The sequence below is a fragment of the Lytechinus variegatus genome, chromosome 15 (genome assembly GCF_018143015.1).
Source record: "Lytechinus variegatus isolate NC3 chromosome 15, Lvar_3.0, whole genome shotgun sequence".
Classification (NCBI taxonomy): Eukaryota; Metazoa; Echinodermata; class Echinoidea; order Temnopleuroida; family Toxopneustidae; genus Lytechinus; species Lytechinus variegatus.
In genome coordinates, this window is record NC_054754.1 from 7,927,623 (window position 1) to 7,952,056 (window position 24,434).

Here is a 24,434-nt window from a genome sequence, read left to right on the forward strand (position 1 = left end):
TTATCATACCACATTAATGAAATAATTATGATTTCATGTAATAACGTAAGAAAAGGGAAAGTAAGGACATGCCATCATAAGCCCAACGAATGAATATTCATGACATAAAAACTGTTTTTACAAAATATTGCTTAACTTCAAAATTCAATAACTTCGCTATTTGCTATTAGATTTTGGTGAATTTTTCAGCGTTTTGCTCAGTGAATTTTACTCTATGTATTTTTATATCTTCAGCCCGTAGTAATCCTTACACTTTCTCATTTCATCATCATCATCATCACCACCACCACCACCATCATCATCACCAACATTATCATCGTCACCATCATCATCATCATCATCACCACCATCATCATCACCACCATCATCATCACCACCATCATCACCACAGTCATCAAAATCATCATCATCATCACCACCACCGCTAACAAAAACAACATTTTCTGATTTACTGAAAACAAATTCCAATAATAAACACTCACATAGGCAATATTGTGTTCAACAACCATTATCTTTTTGTCCACAAAATTGTACAGAATGCACTTTGAATGCACAAAAACGAAAAAAAAATTAGTGTACATATCAATAACGAAGTAAACATCTGTTGTAAATATATAATAGTATAGACAATATGAGTCACTTCGTTAAACCAGGCAAGGTATAATATCATATAACAGAAGAATCGTAAAAAAATGTGCGCGCTGAACCATATTTGATCAAAATGATAGCAGAGACCAAGAAAACTTAGTAAAACAATAGGAGTTAGTTTGGAAAATTAACGCGAAAAATTATGACACGGAGAAATATCATAATTATGGCAAGGCGGCCGACTCGACTTGTGCAGAAATCATTCGTTGTGTGACTTCCATTATTCAGGAAATGAAAACTTTTCTTTTCATGAAAGTAGGTGTTGGTTGTAAATTTTCTTTGAAATTTCAGAATCGAATGATGATTTTCGTAAGACTGAGAAATTCTACCTTTTAAGGCAAATATGGGACGCCCCATGGCTCCATATAAATCGGATAGCAGATGAAAATAATCTATCTATGAACATGATCAAGAAATCGTGTATCAAGTCAGCCTGAAAAAAGGGGGGATGAAAGTAGATAAAGCACACCATTTCATGTAACTATAATTTACACTATTACACCGGGAGTTGTTAGACACTTTTTTAAGTTTAATGTCTGAATCGACAAATAACATCTATACAACCCAACACAGGGGAAACGTCTTTACGGCTTAAAAAGTAGTTTATCGACTAGTGTTTTGAAACCAGTCCCTGTATATACTACAAAATATTTCAATAGTATGATTAAAATCAGATCCACTGCGCACATTAGCGTAGCAAAATTTCTCTTGAGTAAGAAGTTTTATGCAATGTTAACAAAATGTTTCCTGCATATTGGAATATACTCGTGGGATTAAAAAAACAAACCAATATTAGTCTCCTCTCAATTCGAAATTGACATAATGAACTGTAAAATGCGTATGGATCTAATTACAGGTACAAGTCTAGGACCTATGTGTGTGTAAATACTAGAATACCTCACGCAATAGAAATAATGGCATAAATGACGAGGACTTGACACTTAAAGTCATTTAAATGATGGTGGGAATTAATTCAATTATAATATATTGGACAGTGAGTATTCTGAATCAAATCAATACAAATTGGAACATTTACTTTGCAAAGACATAAATCAACAATGTACGACAAATTCAGAACATCAAGAATTTTGACAAAGTCCATTAAGGGGAGTAATCATTATTTCAACATCATAATATAAAACATTTCCACGGTCTTAAAAGTGACGTATAAGTACTCCGTTGTACGCGTTTTTTTTTCTCCCTCAACCTCATTTACATTTACCCTGTAAGAGATCACACACAAAATGCCCGGATGCGGAGAACATGAGGCTGACAAAATTCCTTCCTTTTCCTTCCCACTTTCGATATAAACGGTGCTAAGAAACTGGGACCATAGTCCATATAAAAGGGAGAGCTATCATAATGTATATAGACTTAAAATGATAATCATATGCATAGTTCGAATCCTTTCAATTCGCCATTCCAGTATGGAATTCGATTTATTTCACATTACTTCATATTTTTGTTGAAAAAATAACAAACATTACCCAAAATTTGCCGAGGTCTTACAATGAGAATCTATCGGAAACTGTACAAATATCTAAAACAGAGGGCAGTGTTTTCTGGTGAAATAACCAAAACTACATTTTGTGCATACAAGACATTTAAGTTAGGTGCTTTATTCAGCGCAATGCCAGAATATTATGTTGTGCTCAAAGCAAAAATAAAAAATCAAATATCACTGATTTAGACTTAATAAAAGCACAATCATGTAGTTAGTTCGACACAAAATCCAACATAGTTACAGACCGAATCGATGCCTATGCAGAGACAGAATAAGAGTTGATTTGTGCTAAAGACAAGCAACTTGTGCAGATTTTTTTTTCTAATCCAGTCAGAGTGGTGAATTTCATTTATTTGGTCATATACCTATCCTCCTGGCATCCTATTCCTTAATAAGAGAGGGTGATTTATTTTGGTAAGGGGGCTTAGACATAAAGAAAGAAAATGGTTTGAGTGTCCGATAAATACTTAATACTGTCCCTACATTTTGACCATTACGTTTGGGATTTGATTGTAAGCAATGTATTGTGGGCACTTTGCCAAGTTTGGAATAATAACAAAATTAAAGTTCAGCCAGAATGATGAATTAAGTTTGACTAGTTCTATATTTAGCAGTTTAAGAAAAGCCAACAAACTTAGTTTGTGTGACATAAAAAACGAATGGACCCGAAATTAAGCCATTAAATCTGATTCTAGTACTCAAGACCTAATTGATTTCAGTGTGTGCGTGCATTTAATGCAAAGCTGGTTGCACAAAAATTTCATGGTTTATGGATACAAACTACACGAATTTCATTACAATTTTAAATCACTTAACACCTTATTTCATTTCAATCCATCCCAACCCTTTAAAATAATAATTTTGGTGAGATGTGGTTTCAAATTGGTGCTCAGGACAACAAGATGATTTAATATCTCGTTTTAAATTGTTGTTCAAACTTTTCAAAATACATCTTTATTTAAATTTGATCAAATAAAACACCATTTGATGGTAATTTTACACTAACATAGACATGACAGATACCTTTATACTATAGGAACATAAACTGATTTACAGTGGGGGTCTGGCAATAATTTGTTGTCATAGCAACATACAAGACGTTTCAGAAGTCGTGGCATACTTTTAAAAAAGGAAACACAGCTTTACTGCGATTTATCATCCTCTCTTTCTTTATCCTCCTCATATAATGTTCTTCTCAATAAACACATCCGAGCAAACTAAAAAAAAAAAAAAAACGACATGACCAGAAGAGGTCTTCGTATAGTGTCTTTCATGACTTGTTGCTTCATAAGTTGATTTTCTCCTAGGCAAAAGGAGTTGAGGCAGTGGCTCGTGCGCACCGACCAAAAACCTGCTTGTGGTCTGCTTCTCATATGGGTCAAAGGAACATCTTTCCATATGTCATAGTAATGATAAAAAGTCACATATGTTTATATATTTAGTATATACAGACTTGTCCATAAACACTCTTTGGTTTGCGTATTCAGCAATTCTTCATGCATATAAAAGTTTGATGCATACGTCACGGCAGGGACCCCGAGTCTGTGTCACCGAGAACGATACGTTGTAAAACGTATGCATAAAACGCTTGTCACACACTGGAAAATCAGACACTCCCAAACTGGCCCTCACTTTCTCATGCGATCCGAGGATTCTGTCTGTTCGTTTGTTCGTCTGTCCATGGACCTACCATGGTCTGTCCATCTTTGCCTCACACGTGAATGGAAGTGTGGCTTGATAGCTGTAAGGTGTTACATAGGTGCGACAAAGTGCATAAGTGGTCCCGACTCAGTCTTAAGACTCCAATGTTACGTCACAGAGAGGAAGTCGACTGGCTCATTTTCGTTTACTGTGTAACATCTCCATGAGAAGGCTGTTGTAGGGAACTTCGCCGTTAAGGTGCTTATAGTACAAATACTCTTCTGCCCGTTGGCTGATCTGTCTAATCTCGGGGAGTAGCCTAAGCATTAATCTGAATTTGTCTGAAACGTTTGGGTATGCTGTCACGGTATGCTCGAGAAGGGCAGCACTGATTTGGTCCTGGCACCCATCAATGATGTGCTTATCGTGAAGTGCAACAATACCTAGAACACAGAAAATTGAAATACAGAATGTTTTAGAGGTTGTTAAAGTCATTGTATTTGTGGGATTTGTGGAGATATATAAAACACATTTTTATCACATGAAAAATACAAGTGAATTCATTTTTCTCATACAATGTCTTTACATCATTCCAAACTTTTATAAAGATTATTCTCATCATACTAGACATTGTACAGCACATGTGGCAATTTTTAGAGTTTCATTCAGTAATATAGGATATTTGAATCTTATTTTTCGTTTACATAATCATACGTCTCCCTTTTGACTTCAAACATAATAACATGAACCATGGACAAATTGTTGTTGCGGCATTTATACTTTGCCCCCACTGATATTTTGTTGAGCATTCTATTTTATTTAGTAATTCATGCCCGCCTGCCCGCTCAAGTCTCCCTCTCTTGTTCCCTTTCCTTTTCTTTTCTCTGCCCTTTCCTTTGCATTGTGTATTGTATTGTATTTTTGTCTACAGGCATATCCCGCCACAAGCCAAAGCTTTTAGGGTATTCGCCTTCTTCCTTAAACCCAATATGTACATATTCATATATATTTTTTTTTTTATAACAAATTGATTTATGTATGATTTATGTTTATGAAAAATGTACTGAAATGGAAGAAATAAATGTTTTATTTGAATAATTTGAAGAAGGATGAAACCCACCTGGATTGAGCAGGATCATGAACTTGAGGCAGACGTAGTCTTTGTGATCCAGTTTGAGTTCACGCATGCGCATGACAATGCTGCTCATTTGGTCGATGACGTCGGCAGGACCCATGTGTGAGAGTGTTGCTTGGTCTAGGGTGTGACCCGTTATCATGAGGACGCCCTCTCCGTGATGATGAATCTGACGATAGAGATGGTCGAAGAGAAGGAGCTCACTCCATGAGTTCTGGAGCAGTTTCATCTGGTCTTCAACCTACAGAAAAGAGAAAGAGAGAAATAAAGAGAAGTGAAGATGACGTATAGGTTGTTGTGTGTTAAAAATATTTATGCCAAATTAACCAGCAACTATGGTTGTTATACTTATAGACAAATATTTTGGATCCTTTTTGCAAAAATTGTTTTATATTTTCATAACTTCATAAGTATTCACGTTTTTATCCAGGTTGAGCCGTCCAACCCATTAATGTAAGGAAACACAATTTTGTTGAAAATTCTTTAAATACAGGATATTTTGCTCATTGATTCTTATAATTAAGTAGAGGTATACATCAGGAAAAGGATGTCTATTCACAATGAATTATATGTTTTTAAATATAATACGGATGATTTGTCAAACTTTTTAAGGGTGGGGGAATATGATTTCGTAATGATCAAGATAATATGTCTGCAGAAATTGGGAATGTCTACAAAGTACTAATTGCTGATGTTAAACCGAAAAATGAGAATATATCAAAGAGGTATAAAATCAATTAAACGGTAAAGAGTACCAAAAAAAATGAGACAACCATGAACAAAAATTATATTTGCCTACGTTTGGGGGGAAAGTCGAGGGAGAGGGAAGGAGAGATAGAGGGGGGGGGGGGAGGTGAGCAAAAATGGTGGTAACATTCTCGAGGATTTATAGTTTGTGGGAAAACAACCCACAGCAACGGGGAAGCCAATACAAAATACTCAGCAAAGCAACAATTAATGGAAAACTATCAAGAAGGAAGACAAAAATCGCAATGCAAGCATGTTGGTTTCGATGGTTATAACGGTAGTCAGTATGGTAAATCAGACAAGAATATCAGGCAATTACGTAATGTGACGTAACAATGTCTGGACTTCTGAGCACACGAATGCAGGCAGATATGCTGGGTGGGGGAACTATGCGTAGTCTTCAAGTATAGACTCCTTGGTACAGACAGGGACGTCCCTGGTACAGACCACCTCCGCTGAGAAAACATTTTCCTTCACGTAAATTTTTAATCTTGACCACCTCCGTAGTATAACTGTATCAGTTAGCTCTTCTTCATTCCACAATCAAACTCCGATTATACAAAACGAATTAAACAATGACTCGTGACATATTTTACTAGATGACTGGCATATATATTTGCAGATATAGTGATTTTGATATGGTTGTTTGAAAGTATGCATGGATGAACCTGCTAGTTGGTCCATAAACAAATTGTATTGAACGGAGTACAGTCATAGTTATCTGCTACCAGTATTAAAACTAATATTTTATTTGGAGAGAAACTGCTACCAAAAAAACCCGTCCAAAGCGGTACAACTGGGAACTGTGTCTTTTTTTTTGCTCCCCAATAGTCGATTGTATGTATGGTCTAGACATAACCTATTGTGTTTCAGGTAATCGGCTATTGTGTGGCACAAACACGGGTTATCAAAAATCTATCCCTTCTTCACTATTGATTGTGCGGCGTTTGTCTGGGTCGATTACGTAATGTCTCATAACGGGCAACCGTTATGGCGAGACCGGACTCGGTATGTATGTGACACGGTATGTTATCATGTGAAGCGAAGCAAGCAATGCTTATGAAACGGTCTGTTTAGCATGGCGGGAGGATTGTATACCCGAGGGCGAACTATGAAACATACGTGAAACTTAAAATCTAATTATCTAGTAAAATGCTTAGGCCTATATAGGTATACATACTGCGAGACTGATGGATGCTGACATCACACTTCCTTACAAACTAGATTGGTGGATATATTAATCAAACCAATCGCTTGAGAGCACATTTTATTGAACCCTTGTAATTATCTGCATTTGCAATATAAAATAATTTTCAACTCTTTTATTGGTGGATTTGAATGTTTTCTTAAAGAAAAATGAAGAGAATCCCTTGTAGGCTCTCCTCTCCCCGGGACATCTTTCATTCAAATTTGTTACCTGGTTATTGGGGTGGATATAGTTTACCCTAAAAATTGATGTGAAACTGTAACATAAGAATATTTCAATGTAGTATAGCAAGGCTTTCAGGGACTGAGATACTCAACGAATGTTCCTCGTGTGAACTTCAAGGCGGACTTTGCAAATCTGCTTCACTAAAATCATTATCTTCTAATGAGTTTCCGATGATTTCTATCGTGAGAACGAATTTGTATTCACCCTTTATTCTGTTCAAAAGATAAGAACTAAACTACATGCATTGTGATGTGAGAGAATTTCTACTAAGAAGTGCTTACGCGTTAAAATCCATTTTACTGGGTGGGACGGGGGTGACATTCCATTCATAAACCCATTACGTAAGAACAAAGGTAGGAGGTTTATGATGATAATGCAAGGTGGGGACATCTGTGGCCACCATCTTCACTTTTATTTATTTTATTTTTTTCAGGGAGGGAGCGATAATAAATAACAAGACCATCCCTCCGTACATTCCGAACAACATTCTTCAACTTTTTATCAATAAACAACGATAAAACATCACAGCGAATTCTTGAAAACAAAATGCCATGAGCATTGCGACATTTCATCCTGCTGTTCTTTCAAAAAAGCAAAAAGTAGAAGAGGAAATAGATCTCATATTCTGCGAATCCCTGCTAAAATGGAGCTACTAGTTCGCATAGATCTAAATCGTAAAAAAAATCATCAAATACACTGAAAATGAAAGTCAAATACTTCATTTTAAGCAGAGTTTTCGGTGTAACATCACATCCATTGTCGTATCAAATATATTGCATTCGTAAGAAAATCAATACTTCATATTTGTTATGCAGTTATTGAATATTCAGTTGCGAATATAATTAAGACTAGTGCAGAATGTTGAGAAATTCCCGAAAATAATACACGAAATACTTTAAGGTAGACCCGACTCTCTTGATCAGAATTTAAAAAATCGTTATCAACCGATCATAAATATTTCATAAGCTCACAGCCAGGATGATTGATGATTCAATTTCCAATTTTCACACGCCCACAGTATAATATTAAATGGAGAAAGATGAATAATTGACCATTAAATCATGACACGTGTTTTCTTTTGAACAAAAAACGGCTAGAAGTTCAGTCGCACAGATTCTGATCTGACAGTTGCAGGTGAGAAGAGGCTGAGAATTTATACTATTCAACCTAAATGTCATGGAATAGCCTTGATTATAAACCCCTGCTCATGTTGAATATTAATAAATATCAATGAACCGATTTGATCAATAATTGAGCTCGATTTCACGGAGATAATACCAAGAAATCTGATCCCCGTTCCACCGGGAAAGGTGTTACCCGTGTCTTGTGAGAAATCATATAAATATCATTTATTTTGGATTTCATAGAATTTCTAGAAATTATGGAAATGCCCTCAGAGTGAGAAGCATCGGCGTTTTTTTTTTTTTGGTCTGGTTGTTGGTAAGATGGCCTTGACCGTAGAAGAATGGCGGTGGTTTCTTTCCAACTATTCAACGTCAATGTACTGATTGCTGAAAAGTATTATCATTGACACCTATACAGGGCGATAGGCCAATAAACGAACTTAAAGAAATAATGTCAGACACATCAACCAATCAACTGACGTTTATTTCATCTTTGGATCATTTCAAGCGGGTAAAGCCAATCTCAGAATAAAACGGACACCTTTCTCAGTGACTTGAAGAGCATGCATGTATTAGACCTGAAACAGACAACGGGAGGGTGGAACGTCGCAAGAGGACAGTAAAATACATTTCATTATGTCTCTTTTATTTGACACTATTTAATGATTCACTTTTCTTGTGCCGAAGAATATCCAAAGACAAACATCTACAGAATGGCACAAAGTAATGTACTACAGTATGTGCAATCATCAGTGAGCATGATAAGCATATAAGCCTGATTATATCATGATGATGCTGTTTCTTCGTGCTTGAGGTCAGATGACTGCATATAAATACGAGTGCCTAACCTAGTGCAGTGCAGCCAGTTGTTAACGATGAAAGGAGAGAGAAAAAATAATTTGAAAGAAAATGATAGCCAGAGGTTATGCTACTACAATGAGACTAATATAAAGAGAGAGAGAGAGATGGGGGGGGGGGGTGTTCAGCAAAAAAAAAGCTTGGTTCATTAAGGGTAATTAGTGTACATTGAGATGTCTTCCAACTTCAAGACTGATGTCCAGCATACTCGATGCGCAATAACGCTGCGAGCGTGCAGAAGGCACAAAGATTTGAATAGCAGTAATATTTCGACATGTTCCAACAGTTCCACATAAAAGATGTATTAAAAATGTCAGAGAGGGAAAAAATAAAAATTTGTCAACAAAGAAAACATGCAAAATCATCCTATATAGCACGCTGGTTGTTTACAATTCAACATAAAACCTCACGAATTAAGCCTATACACGTATTGGACAATCACTTCTCGCATTTCTTCATAACATAAATAATCAAAGTTTGAACATTTTACACAAAATAATGATTACATGTAACAAAGATAAAATTCCTCTATAAATTATGTAGAAGAATGAAACGAAATATTATTTTGGTTCTCTCATCCCATTGGGCTTTCCTTTTATTGCGCAAAATACATAGTGGGCCAACATAGTAGCTCCATGATTATACCGTGATAAGGGCATATGGTGAATTAGATACCAGCAATGGCGCTTTCCTCTTGTTAAACAGATAATTACTTCAGACTTTTGGATTAATTGATATTAAAAACTAGTGATTATCAAATGCGCAAAAAATGCAAAGTCGCTTATCATGCTTACGAGCAGATGATCAGGAGACCGAGGAATACAAAATCTTGCCTAGATTAAAAAATATTATATTCTTTTTATTGCGTTATTTTGAAATGTATCTTTAAGTGAATATTATATTCTTTTTATTGCGTTATTTTGAAATGGAAAACATTCTAATTTTGTGTTTCAAGAAGACTCTCAACATAAGCCCACTACTTTTGAAGACCAATGTATCCAACTTGAATATATATTAGACACTATCTCACCAAGGAGGTAAAGAAATAAAGATAGACATTTACAAATGGTTTCTTTTCATTTTGATATACGTTATTTTCATTACCTTGAGTTCTTTGAAGAACAGACTATTCCTGGCCCAGTCAACAAACGCGAAGAGTGTTTGGTCAGCTAGCTTGCAGACCATACTAAAGAAGTCCCCTGGTGCAGTCATACCCATGGCAGTTTGGAAGTAGGAGGCGACCTTAGCTTGGAGTTGAGCCTGATCAGGTTCACTTCGGATCAGTTCTAGGATGAGCTTCGGGGTGTGGTCGGGTTCGGCTTTCACCGACAACGGACTGGTACTCGATGCGGGTGGAGGCGGACTCGATGTGGGTGGTTGGATGGGTGCTGCCGACGTCGTGTAGTTGAGCGGCTGCATCTGAGGGGGAGGGACACCGTAGTCGTTCTGGGGTAACGACATCGGCTGAGGGATGTTCATGATGGGGGTTTTGTTGAGATGGTCGCGGATGACCACCGTTGGCGGTGGAGGGAGGCCTGAACTTCTTGAGGCCGCCGCATGGATATTCTTGATAGCCATGCTAATGTCCGGATTACCGGGTGTAGACATAGCCCGAGCACTGGCGATTATTCTGTTCCTCTGTTGTTGTTTTAGTGCTCTGTCTCGTTTGTACATGGGACCGAATTTATTTCGTCCTCCTCTCATCCTATCAGGCCTTACAGCTGCATACAAAAAAACATTAATATAAAGATTTCTTCAGTGAGGGACTTAATAGGAAACAATCGGATACATTAGAAATAGTATTAAAATAATGATGAATGAATTAATGACCGAACACGACAAGTGACGAAACAATTAATAATAATAAAAAAAAATCTTCACTTCAGGATTACAAAAACTATAATTGAAAATAGAGTCAATGCATCAATGTAAACCAATCAGAAATTCAGATCTATCGGTAATGGCCGATGTTACATCACACTTTGAACTGTTATGGATTAAAAAATCTGATAATATTCGTGCACACACGCCAGAAAATCTTACACTAACCGAAAGACTAACCATATATAGCCTAGATTAATCGATCTCATGGGTGGAAGAGACAGCTAGTTTCAATTCTTTGATGCCTTTTGATACCAAATAAAATGAATGCTAGTAGCAACAATATAATTAGTTTAAGCCTGCAAGTATTTACAGTAAGGGGAACAGATGGATTTGAAGGAGAATATGTCATTCAGAAAGCGAAGGCATTGTACGGGAAAAGTCAAGGACAGCGAAGACCTACCTTCCAGCTTCATGCCAACCTTGAGGCATTTCTGAAAGCGACAGTAGGGACACCTTTTGCGTTGTGTTTTGTCTATGGCGCAGTTCCTGTTCTCTATACAGGTATAGACCTTCTTGTTCTGGACTGTCCTCTTGAAGAACCCCTTACAGGATTCACAGGTCAGAAGACCGTAGTGGTAACCTGACACCTTATCACCGCATACAGGACAAGGCTCTTCAAGCTCAGGCTTCACGTCTGACTGGTCGAAGTTGAAATCCATCCGGAGAGCTGGTGCTGCTGGTAGCAAGGACAAAACAAAACAAACAACGAATATTTATTATATCATTCAAATCAACAAACTATAATTACGATATTGATATGATTATACTACTTACAGAAAATACAATTTTTTTGTAACAATATTATCACAACTCATAAAAGGGAATGAAGCTGTGGAGTAAATAAAATGCAAATGAGGAATGACAGGAATCTGGTGTTCACAACTGAAAAATATTTTGGGGGTTAAATAATAAATTGATGAAGAATTAGGAAATAAAAATCGGCTAAACATAATAACAACACTGGGCCAATAATAAAAATAAGTATCACAGACAGTTGATTGCTTTGTATAGCTAATTCGTAATTAATGGCAATTCTGTAATCTAAGTATTTGTTGCACAAATTGAAGTTAGGTTAAATACTTGTAAAAATGCAAATTATCTAAAGATCAAACATTTGTGATGCGTTTTCATCTGTTTTCTACAGAGATTGTAAATGTTGTATTTGTGTTAAAACATCATCAGGCCATATACACAAAACTAGATTTGCAAATACAGAAGGAAAATAAGCTTCTTTTTGTTTGTTTTTCGTTTTAGATCTGCAAAATTAAGCGGCTGTCAACGAGAAGGAGCGTGTTATAAGGTAGAGAGGGTTTTTTTTTCAAGCGTTGTGAAAAAAGGCGGATGGCTGGCTATAGACTGTGGCGCCACAGGGCGGGGGCCAGAGCAGGCGACACGGCGGCGCCACCAATGCTATATACTATACAAGCACGGTCAACCAAAATAGGCGGAAAAGATGCGCATGTAATGATTCGCGCATGACTTGAAATGCAGCCTTTTAAAACTATTCTCTCCCTCCCTTTTTATACATATCTCTTTCTTCATCTGTCGACCTCTTCTCTCTTCCTTCCCAATAAACTCTCCCCATCACCCTCCCATAGTCAACCTGACATTTCCTACTCTTTTCTTATTCACTTCCTCTCATTTTTGTCCATCTCTTCATGAATAAATCGTTGACCTCTTTCTCTCTTACGCTATATACCACACCTTCTTAAACCTTTGTTTCACAGTTTTCTTTCCTCCCACCAGATGTGTCTTTCGTATATGTGTATTTATGTACGTATGTATGTGTGTATGTATTTGCGTATATACCTAACTATCTATCTATCTGTCGGTCACACCCCCATATACTCATAATTACGTATGTAATTTCAAGCTCGTCCTGATATAATTCCACTAATTGCTTGCTATCAATTAATATAACTCCGTCAGAGTAAAAAAAAGGGAGATAAACCATATCTCAGCTCGTGACAGAAGTGTGACATAATTAGCAATATGCGAAGGGACAAAGCACTGTAGTGCAGTGTTATGGTTTATGAATACGTGTTATACCACCCTTTCGTTATGCCTGACGAGAAACTCCCGCCTCCTAATTTTCACTATCTTTGGGAATGGAATAAAAAACATGAACGATGTTTGAAATTACTACACCAGATCACGGAAACACTCCATCGTGTTTTTTTTTCAGATTCCATGACCTTCATTCCTAAAGTATAAAATTACTAAATTAGCGAGCCACGAGAAAATAATGGTCAGATAGAGACGTCTCCCCAAGACAAGATTTTTTTTCCTTCTCGTCAAACTGCCTTCCTCCTATGCAAATAAGAAAGGAATCGGAGCCTCCAATGACCAAATTCTGTCTCTCATTTCAAGTGCAGTCTTGCTCATCTTCGATGATAAGTCATTGCATACCCATATAGTCTATTTCGGCTCTCAAAGCCAGGCCAACTTTGCTATAGCATGGCGGAGAAAATGCAAAAAGCGGCATCGAAAATTTGCTCTCAGCGACCCTATGCATTGTAGCGTACTAATCCCGTTAACCCAAGCTCAAATGCATCCCTTGGCAAAGAAAAATAAATAAAAACGAGGGAGAAAAGCGTGTGGGAGACTGAAGATAGAGAATAGACGAAATTCTGTCAAAGGGTGTAGAATAATTAACATGATTAATGCAGAATAAACAAAATAAGCCTAAGGTGACACAACATGTACACCATTGAGATGTACACAATCACACATAGATATAATAAATATACCGCCTTTGTCTGACCACTTACGTACTGATTTTTTGGTGATATAAAGAAAAGTGTTCTCCGAAGTGAAAATCAAGGAGGAAACAGAAAAAGAAAAGACCAATCATAGTACCCCCCCCCCCATTTCGAAGTCAAACCTTCCTTCTTATTTTTAAAATATATTGTTCTAAGCAAAACGGAAGGAAACAATCGGAAAATAGGAATGCGAGAAAAATTTCTGAATCTGTCAACGACCGACCTATACTGAATACGATCCCGTAACTGAAAATCAAATAATATGGCGGGACAAATATAAGACAAGAATATAGAAATTCCCACCCCCTCCCCCCCAAAAAAAGGGCTAAATTTCCTTAAATGGGATAATCATTACAATTTCAATGACGGTTGGGGGAAAAAACCGCAAGGGAAATGGAACAAAATGGGAATGAAATCCAACATTACTGAAAGGATGATAATTGAAGTCTGGACCCGCGCTACTCAACATTATCCTTACTCCTTGTGAGTGAAAAAGAAATTGGGGAAAAAAATCTCCTTGCTCTTTTTTTTGCAGACGGTGCAAAGTTTGATGGCTTGTGCAAGTTACAGAATGTATTCATCATTGAAGATGACAACTGATAACAAGCTGGAATCCCTTTTGAAGAACGCTCTGGCGATTCAAACTGACAAAACAAAACTCACAAAATGAAATACAAAAGGACACCATCAGAAATTCTTCATGCTTTAAATATAAATTTCAACAAAATGGATTTCATAGGTCCTGCCATGGACCCACATGGTCCTACTATGTGCTATAGGCCAGCAATTCCACGGTTATATATACAGCAAAAACAATTCATGAAAAATTGATCGAGGTCTACTCTGTATGTCAGATGGGGGGGGGGCAGAGAAGGACTCAGATGAGGAGTGGGGAGAGACGGTGAACCCTGAAGAGCGAAGGGGGGGGGGGGGAATTCGAAATTGGAGAAAATCTCTCAAACCTATAAGAGAGTTCTGAAATTAGAGTAAAGAGCAGAAATTGAGAGAGAAAGAGTGTGGGGGGGGGGGGGCGGGTTCAGTGAATGGAGATGAAAGACAAAGTGGTTTCGAAGTAGGAAGTAGATAATGATGGTGGAGATAAAGAAGAGGGAGAGAAGCTCGAGATGTAAACGAGGATCGCATCAAGTTACCAGTGACATTTTTTGCTCCGACTCCTAAAAATCCCAGGACGACAAAAAATCTCAACTTCACTTTTCTGCGCGATAGTGCACGCGTAGGAAGGAAAGAAATGAGTACGGATGTAAAAAGTGCAATGAACTTGGGGAGTCGACTCCAATGAAGAGTAGCGACGGGTTTCGGGTTGCACTCTTCTACTAACAATACCTTCGCTACCATGTAGTCTACCTCACAGAAGCTAGAAAAGACATCATGGTATATGCCAATATTGATTTTACATTAAATAATTTACATATCCAAGCTAGGATATCTCTGGCAAGAGCTACTCATACCAATGTTACTTTATGAACGGTCTATTATGATTATACATTAAAGCACCGAAAAAGAAGATTTTGTGGGTTTATTTTCGCGTCTGGGGAAAAAGTCTACGAGTATATAACTCGTGCCCCATGCACTTTGGATTTCGAATTCAGATTAGTCAGAGGGATAGAACTAGGATATACCAAAGACACGTCACAAGCATGCGAGCATCGGGGAGTCAACATTACTATTCATAAATCTTACTCGAATCAGAAAAAGCTGTCGACGAATTCGATGGCATAATTAATTCCTAATTAGATGATTTTAAGCAACGTGCGAATGTTTTTTGAGCTGCAGATCAGTCGGAGACGAACAGCTCTTATTCTTGATTGCCAAAGCAGAACCATTATCTCAAAGGCATCCATTAACCAGAGTCGAGAAAATAATAACAGGAATTTATTTACGAATATATATTCCACATAATCCTTTCAGAATTATTATTTTCAACCCTTAAAGGAATCACGAAAAATCATTTTTTTTCCCAATCTGTGAATAGGCTCATCCGCTCATGCAGTAACCCGAGGTGATACTGGTATAGGGTGTTGTGCTGAAACATATAAATAATCATAAATGACCCACTTTCTAAACTTTCTCCCCAGTTGCCATTTAGCCTCTGATGGGACCCCTGCAGCGTGGACCACTGTTATTTCACCATCGAGATACATGTTTTCAGTCATATATTCACATAATTATAGGACAGACTGCAGCATTGGTGTATGTAGAAGCATGGACCTACACTCTCTTAAGGGTATAAATACTGGTATTATCCGTCTTGTTTATACCCGCATTTTGTATCCATCATGCTCTTCTAAGATTTCATAGCAAAGATAATGATGTAGGCCTCCGGTACGTTGGACAAAATTGAGCCAGCTTCACTATTTCGCCCACAGGCTTATTATGCAAAAAAACATAAGAAAGCATGCGGGAGAAATCTACAAGCATGGAATAATTATTTGATAATAAATGGCACAAGAGTGCATAATTATATTTCTTTTATAAATTCATATATTAGCCCTATTTCTGAATTTATTTACAATAAGGCATTATTATACCTATATCAAGTCGTATCTCATTCGGAGGTTCATTATTTTCATCATTTAAGAATTTAAGGAATATTTGGCCTATACCGCCCTACCACCAACGGGTACACAGTGCTTTATGTTAAGCAACACGACAGAAATGATGATTGATCATTTACAAAGATTACAAAATACCTATTCAAATCCTAACAATATAATCGAGCTACACCACGGCTGCCTATCAAACCGACACATTTTTTTTCTTCCTCTCAGCTTCCCTTTCTATTTTATTTCATTTTTGAGCCGCGACATGCACGCTTGGTTTGTGATAACTACAAAATACAATGGTCACAAATTATACCGCATGTGAGCCACAAAAACACTGCTGGTCTATACTGAAAAAAAGAAAGAATTGTTTGATTACTATCGAACCCCCTGAAGGCACGTTTGTGCTAAAAATACTTCATGACAATACCAATAAAAAAGCGTTCCAGTTTGTAATGATTTGTACAATTTCATGGAGTAATGAACGACATCATCGAGCTATATAAATTTTGAAACCATTTGGTGTTATCACCCAATTGGATTTACGTACATCGGCCTACTGTCTAGTACATCAAGGCCTAACACTTGAAAGACTGTTCATATTCCTACAAAAATTGAATGCACAAGTTATTGCTATACCATCAGTGTCCATAGAAAATGTTTTACTACATGAAAAATTTCACTGTATCGATACATTTACTAACAGGACGATACCAACTGCTTAGAGGTTAGGCTGTGAAGTGCAATAAGGTTATTCATAATCATGGACCCTTTTTCTTGGTCTGGGCTTTTATAATTTTTTTTAGGGGGGGGGGGAGAGGCCCATGTTCATATGAATAGGTCAAAATATATTGACCAACTTATAGACCAAGGGGGTAATAACGGCAACCGGTGGAATGAGGATGAGAAATAGCCCACAATCCTGTATTTCAAGAAGGCCTTAATGATAATCATTACCTATTTACGTTTATATGGTTCGGCCAAATAGCAGAAACTATATGATATCGGCCTCTTTTACTGTAAAAAAGCAAGCAAATCATAAATCCTACTAAATCACTAAATCCATGCATGATTACCAACACTCCGAAGTGGACACCAAAATCCAATATATCTGCATGACTTGTATAATGATGAACATTGGCCTGTATATGCTAGGCTATAAATTTTCTGCATTGATGATGCAATAATGAATGACATATTCATGGTTATCAAAATATTGTTTCCTCCCATTGGTTAAGACTGAATTATCATGATGAACAGTACACGCAGCGTGTGAGGTAACAATTCACAAGCCCATAAAACAAGTATGCCTATTTCTATGTAAATATAAATTATATAGCATAACTTCTAATTTCAACAATGATAAAATTATGGAAACAAGAGACATGTAGTGAAGAAATATATAAGGGAGTGCAATACATACAATCATGAATACGCATTATGTGACAAATTACATAGATAAGGAACTTCTGATTAACACGAATCTGCCCATTAGACTGATAATTTGAATCTACAACGATATTTAGCAAACCTTTAGCGACTTTTCGCTGAAAAATTCCCACATTTTTGGGGCGAAGGGAAGAGAGAAACCAATTCGTAATGAGTCGGAACTATTACATAACCATCGTGAGATAGCACGCATCTGACGTCTTATGTAGCCAAGTTGAACATTATTTGTATCAAACTGTCAAGTAGAATACGGGTTGGATATAAATAAATATAATTACAATGGAAAATAAATAGGATACAATGAAATTGGGAAAGGAGAGGAAAAGTATAATGCGGGTGGGGCATGGGCGCGGCCGCATCTGAATGAGCATCTCTCTCTCGCGCGCGCGGGCGATACTTTCGAGGGGCAGAGAAAAAATGTCGGGAAAGTGCTCGTAAATCCGGGATAATTATTGCAAAAAATGTGTGAGGAGGTATTTTATTCAACTCGATCACAGTTTTTCTGGATATAAATGAAGAAAATGAGCGAGCTAACAGCTTAGCAGTCAAAACAGAATGAATGAAAAAAGAAGAGTTCTGACCTTGACCTGATGGGGGCATAATAAGGCTGGCGGGTCCCCCAGACACATAGGCGTTCGTGTCTGCTTCCATAGCTCCACACGTTATAAAATAGACAGACGAACGGGCGGACACGGGTGCGTTCCGAGGCTATACAAGGGGCAATTCCCAGTTAAAACCAGGCACGCAAATATGACAATCAATCGATGATTTCTAATCAATTCTCCTTTGTCTACCTTTCACAACCTCCAAAAGTCCAACCAACATTCATCCTCAGCAGTATCGCTGGTTTGAAAAATTCTTGCACCATTAGCAACACGAAAAATAGTCAAAGAAATGGGCACTACTCCTGTACGATTTCGGTCTATATGTTTCGTATGTGCAATAATATTACGACTCATATTGCGAGGGGAGAGAGAAGGAGAGAGACGGAGAGAGAGAGGAGGGAAAAAAACGTAGTAGGCATGCACGCGAGGGGCTGAACGTGATGAGAAAATCGGACTGCGCAAGTCCGAAAGTCAGCAATGCATATTCATGACATGTAAATTGACCTTAGTCACGTTCGCATACATAACGAGTACGGGCGATAAAACGCCAGCGCTGATTGGTTGACTGACAAACTCTCAGCTTTTCCACTGATCTTACAACCAATCACCAACGGGTTGACGAGAGGAGATAGTTGAAGCAGTACACAACAAACCCTGGAGGAACACTATCTTCCGGAATAAATACACTCACACGAATACGTGAAATCATGCTTCTGCTTTACACATGCGCACCTGAAAGTGCAGGCTAACTCGACCGCGAGTGTCGGCTGCTACGGCATCGACATGTTCGCAATATACAACAAAATATCTGTAAAACTGATGTGATTGACAGAAATAAAAATATAATACAAAAACACCGATACCAATTACACCTTGTTTTGAAATGAAACCCAATTTCATCTTTTAGGGCAATTTTCCTGATTTTTTTCACATGCATGATCTTCATTCAACAATAACATCAGTGTCACATCAAGAAAAATGATTTCATAATCATATTCCATTTTTGTTTCCGAAGTTACGCATAAGCCATAAGGATTAATAAAAAGAGAAATTTCAAGTAAATGATCATTAAGGCCCTAGAGCTATAATTTCACTTTTATCATGTTTATTGTAAATAATAAATTAATGAACCATAATAAAGTCAGAAATACAAATGACAAGATGGTCAAAGCTTACTTTTTATTGGGCAAGATGTATCCAGAGGAATTTCACCATAGTCATCCATGGGATAAGGCCCAGGGCAGGGGAATAAGTACTCTGCATGGTCAGGTAGCATAGGCATATTGTAGCGGTGGTACGCGTTGTAATCCCGGTAGTTCGAAATCTTAACGCCGGCCTCTTCTCGATTCATGAATAAAACAATTTGGTCCAGTCGACACGAAGTCGACAGGCTACAGGTCACCGTTCAGACAACGGTAAAAGAAAAGTCAAGAAAACACTTCCAAAAGTCCAGCAAAATAATAAGATATCCAGCTATTAGCTGAGCTGAGTTGTGAATTGTGCCTCAAAAAGTTTCCCCAAGTACACACAGAAGGCTACTCCATATAAGTTGCGTCAAGATTGAAAATGGAATCTTGTTTGCTATATAAAAGTGTACAGAAAACGTGAGCATGAAGAAAGTCAGTACCACATCTCGCCAAAAAGTCAGAAAAGTGGGTAACATGCAGTAGACTGTATGTAAACCATTGAGTGTAATGTTCCATGTGGGTTAGATTGGCTTTATACAGCTACATTACGAGCAGACGACTTCACCAAGGGTACGTGCGGCCAACAGACCAACTACGCATGCGCCAACAGAGACATAAACTCATGCAAGAGTTGCATACAATGTACAAACCGTACATCTTCACGTAATATTACGTCGTGCGCGAGAGCGTTGTGTGTGTATGTGAGTGCATGTGTGTGGGTGTGCGAGCGAGGGAGGGTGTGAGTGTGGGTTGCTTCCATGTGCGTGAATTTAATCTTTCAATATGTATATATAAATGTCCTCAGTACAACACATCACGTTCCTATTTTGCTTGTTTACGATTCGGACATCGTCTTGTCCGTCTTCATGGCTGCCTCGACTTCTATTTTTTCCCCAGACTCATTACTGGTCTGGATGATTTTCTTGTAAACAACGGAGAGGGGAGGAGGGAGGGAATTTTGCAGCTTCTTTAAATTGTCATGCTGGTGACCCCTGAAGAAAATACTACCCGAGCTGAACTGAAAAACAATCAAATATGTGTTTCATTTTTGATTTTGCAAGACTACATAATGATCTATTTATTCATAAATTTTCCCTTTTTTCTTTCTTTCTTTCTTTCATTCTTTCTTTCTTTCTTTTTTCTTTCTTTGTTTGTTTTTTCGTTATTTTTTATTTCTTTCTCTCTTTTTTTCTTTCTTTTTTCATTCATTTAATAAATCACTTACCCATTCAATCATTTATATATTTCATAATTTATTTTTTCATTCACAAATATCCCACACGTCAATAAGATGAATTCCATTTACCACTACCCCGGACCATCCTTGTAAAATCAATTTTTACTTTTGAAGGCCCTAGACTCTGGGGCACTAATAATAACGTCAAAGAATCACCAAGCCTAAATTCTTTCAAATATAATTTCAAAAAGTTTCTTTAAGATAACCATTGAATTAATTCTTCATCACTCAAACTCTTGTATTTTTCTTAAAATCAAACATGAATATTATGTGACGTACACTTTTCCATCTCTTTCGTTTTCCTGTTGATCAGCGAGGTCCGTTTGTGAGTGCTGGGGCTGGATTGTGGAGACCTTTAATCTCTCTTTTTCTTATTTCCTTTTCTATTTTAATTTCCCCTATTTCTTTTTAATTTAACTGGTTTATGCTCAATTTGTTATTTTGATTTTTATACGCTATGTACACTCTATACAAGCTCCGCTTTTTAGCAGCCTCCTCCATTTCCAACCTGATAATCTTGAATATAATTTTTATACAGGGATACTTGAAATATGTTTTATTTGCATGTCAAAATGTACGAAACAAACTGTTATTGTTGAAATGGAAATAAACGAAATAAAATGATTGAATTGTTGATAGATTTATCTTATTTATTTATTTATTTATTTATTCTTCCATTAATATTATAATTTTCATGGGGAAGGTAATTAGGTTTTCTCAGGCAATGTTCAGCTCTGAATTTTTTTCAACAAGTGGGCCTCAATTATGATGACGTAGCCTACAAATTATTTAAAGTGCTGATCACCTAGCTAAAAATAACATTAAGATGATACTCATGATAGTTCACATTTGATTTTTTTTTTAAGTTGATGGTAGAGGCTGTAAGTCGGCTTGAATCCATGACCTTTCAAAAGGCTGGGTCCTCCTTCCACTGACTCATCATGATCGGTTTTCAGTATAGGCGCCCCTGACGAAAATATACAATAATAATCAATTCTGTGATTATTTTGGAAATTATACAGGCTAAAAACTCCCAAAGAAAATGCCATTTGACATGAAAATCATGAAAGTAATTAACTTATTCAAAATCTCTGATATTAGTCTGAAAAGATTAATTCAAGGATGCTTTACTTCTAGTTAATTTAGCATGTTTTATTCAATTCTACGGCATAATCGTAGCTTTATAGTAAAATAAGTTTGAAAAACATATTAACATAGCGAATTGAAATTAAACATAATTATTATTCAATTGTATTATTTCTATGCAAATATTCCCATTGCGTAGAACAAGATATAATATCCTTACCAAAGTGGGTCAAACTTTCTATTTCACATGAAATATTTTCATAAATCCTATTTTTAATTAAATCATACTGCTTTTACACTTTTGACATTATAATATTTACTTTCCCATTGAACGAAATTGGTAATCTTGAAAACAATCATGCACTCTTAAAAATCTTGGGCAACATTACTGTCCACTCAACAATTGGTTCAAACTTTTATCCAATTCGGGTAGTTTCAAACCAATAATGTGTACTTTGGGTAAAAACTACACAGTATTGATTGGTTTAAAACTACCCAGTGTTGGATAAATTGTTTAATCCATTGTTGTGTGGATAGTATGCTGCCCAACATTTTTAGAGTACGACAATAAAGATATGCCTTTGTTATAATTTTAGAAAATGATTTTCAAATTAATTTTACAGAGAATCAGAGAAGTATGGAAGGTTATTTTTAAAACGTGGAATGAAAAATTAAAACCCGGAGAACCGCCAAGCAACATTACCTAGGACTGTAATATATTTATAGATCGCGGTGCTATGTTTATATGACTTTATTGATACCCTTTCTTCCGTTTATTTGCATCGTCTCTATAGAATAAGAAATATAATGTACGTGAACAATCATTCACTTTTATTATCAATTCTCTCAGCAATTTGGTAAAACGCATACCCCGCATATGAAATATAACGCTGAGTAAATTTCCTGAAAAATGTATTAAGTCTCAGCTATCGAAATAATCACCAAAAATTACGGTAATGATCGGTAAAATCAACATTTCCATTTTACTATACATGTTACACGCATGTGAACGATAAGAGATTAGCAATAGCAAACTTCAATTAATCACTAATCACTAAAATGGCTAATAATAATTTTCTCATAAAGTTGCCTATTTTAAACAGATTTTATCATGTCTATATCCATGCATAAAAAACGTAAAGTTTACCAGTTAATTCCTGGAAATAAATGATTCCATATCAGTACACATGCTTCATTTTGATTTGAAAATAAAAAATTCTTATTGCAATTTATTTTGCAATTTAAAAACTATTTGGTAATACGAATTTACGTATTCTTTTCCTTCACCGAAAGCATCCAAATTTGTCCCGTGTGTGCCTCTGTACGGAAGTTAAACAGAGACCACTGCTTCGATCCCGGGTCACGTTGTTTCGATGGTGACATTCAATTTTTCAAACATCCTCTCTGATTGTTTTACATCTTTACAAATCCCAAATTAATACGCACACACAAACTTGACAAGCACAATTACTCGTAATTCACCGGGAGAGGGCGGTCAACTGGAAATGCTTCTTGTCTCCTGACAGCATTTTGCCAACACACGACAGCGTATCGGAAATTCGCAGTCAGAATCGTAAATTGTTAAGAATGAAGTGTTTACATACTCTAAACACTGAAAATATATTATGAGTACAGAACAGAAGAGAAATAACAAATGAGTTGTATTAGAATCAATCATTATCTTTGAACATATCGTTTTCAAATATTGACAAATTGTTTTACTGTTCAAGAATACCTATAATAATACGTGATATTTGTTCATAAATGGGTTTTGACTACTATATTTCAAAGATTATTTCGTTCATAATTGGTAAACTATTACAAAATATTGATTGCCTTACCTATATACTGTTAGTTTTTGCCTTACCTATATACCGTTTTAAAAGGAAAATCAGGGGCGGGTATGGGGTAGAGGGCTCACCTCTGGATCCATTTTGGTTCAATTTTTCTTCTTTATTGGTGACTTTTATTCTTTATCATTGGTCAAGCTGAATTCCCTCTGTGAGAAACCCATAAGTGAAAACTGTATCAGCAACCTAATGATAACAACTGGATATCATGATTTGAATATTCTGCAATTTTCAAATGTTATAACCAAACACAATGTTACTAGATTCATTTCATAATTTATTGCTCCATATGATTTTCTATATAGGAATTAGGTCTACATGGGGAATTGATTATAGTTTTCTGTTTCCAACCGCGACTAATTCATCTGCAGATAGGTCTAATTATGATGGTCAAATAAACAGAAAATTCTTGATTACAAATACAGTTTCATATCTTTCATAATAAACAAGATTGTATGACTTCACGATAGTTCGATCGATTTAGAAACCTATTAGATATTATATACCAATGATTCTGTTGGTGGTTTATCAAAAAGACTAAAACTACATGCTGTACAATTTCAATTTTTTCGGTTCATTTGATGAAAATAGTGTTGTCCTACAATTACTTCATCATGTAAGTCTCCAGACCAGAGGGTAGATCGTTAGTATGAAAATAATGATAATATTATGAAAAAGAAAGTACATAATACAGCCACACACACACTCGCACACACACATGCAA

The 24,434-nt window shown here is 36.5% G+C and overlaps 1 protein-coding gene across 3 annotated transcripts; it reads right to left on the bottom strand.

Moving 5' to 3' along the window:
* Nucleotides 1–492: 492 nt before the first annotated feature.
* LOC121428489 (nuclear receptor subfamily 5 group A member 2-like) lies at nt 493–20,112 on the bottom strand. 3 transcript variants are annotated; one of them, XM_041625120.1, is made up of 5 exons: nt 19,527–20,112; nt 11,374–11,646; nt 10,194–10,810; nt 4,914–5,169; nt 493–4,236 (listed from the first exon to the last, which is right to left on the bottom strand). In XM_041625120.1, the coding sequence occupies exons 1-5, from the start codon at nt 19,699–19,701 to the stop codon at nt 3,989–3,991; spliced, it is 1,569 nt and encodes a 522-aa protein (XP_041481054.1). In that variant the 5' UTR covers nt 19,702–20,112; the 3' UTR covers nt 493–3,988. The 3 variants fall into 3 exon arrangements, with proteins under 3 accessions (XP_041481054.1, XP_041481053.1, XP_041481055.1); XM_041625119.1 differs by having other exon boundaries at nt 11,374–11,649; nt 19,527–20,110; XM_041625121.1 differs by having other exon boundaries at nt 18,327–19,619.
* Nucleotides 20,113–24,434: the final 4,322 nt, after the last annotated feature.

Coding starts and splice junctions, on each gene's coding strand:
- LOC121428489 (XM_041625119.1), bottom strand. CDS start 19,701: ATGAATCGAGAAGAGGCCGGCGTTAAGATTTCGAACTACCGGGATTAC. Junction 5,170..10,193: donor TGTTCTTCAAAGAACTCAAG/GTAATGAAAATA, acceptor TCTTTTCTGTAG/GTTGAAGACCAGATGAAACT. Junction 4,237..4,913: donor CATGATCCTGCTCAATCCAG/GTGGGTTTCATC, acceptor TCTGTGTTCTAG/GTATTGTTGCACTTCACGAT.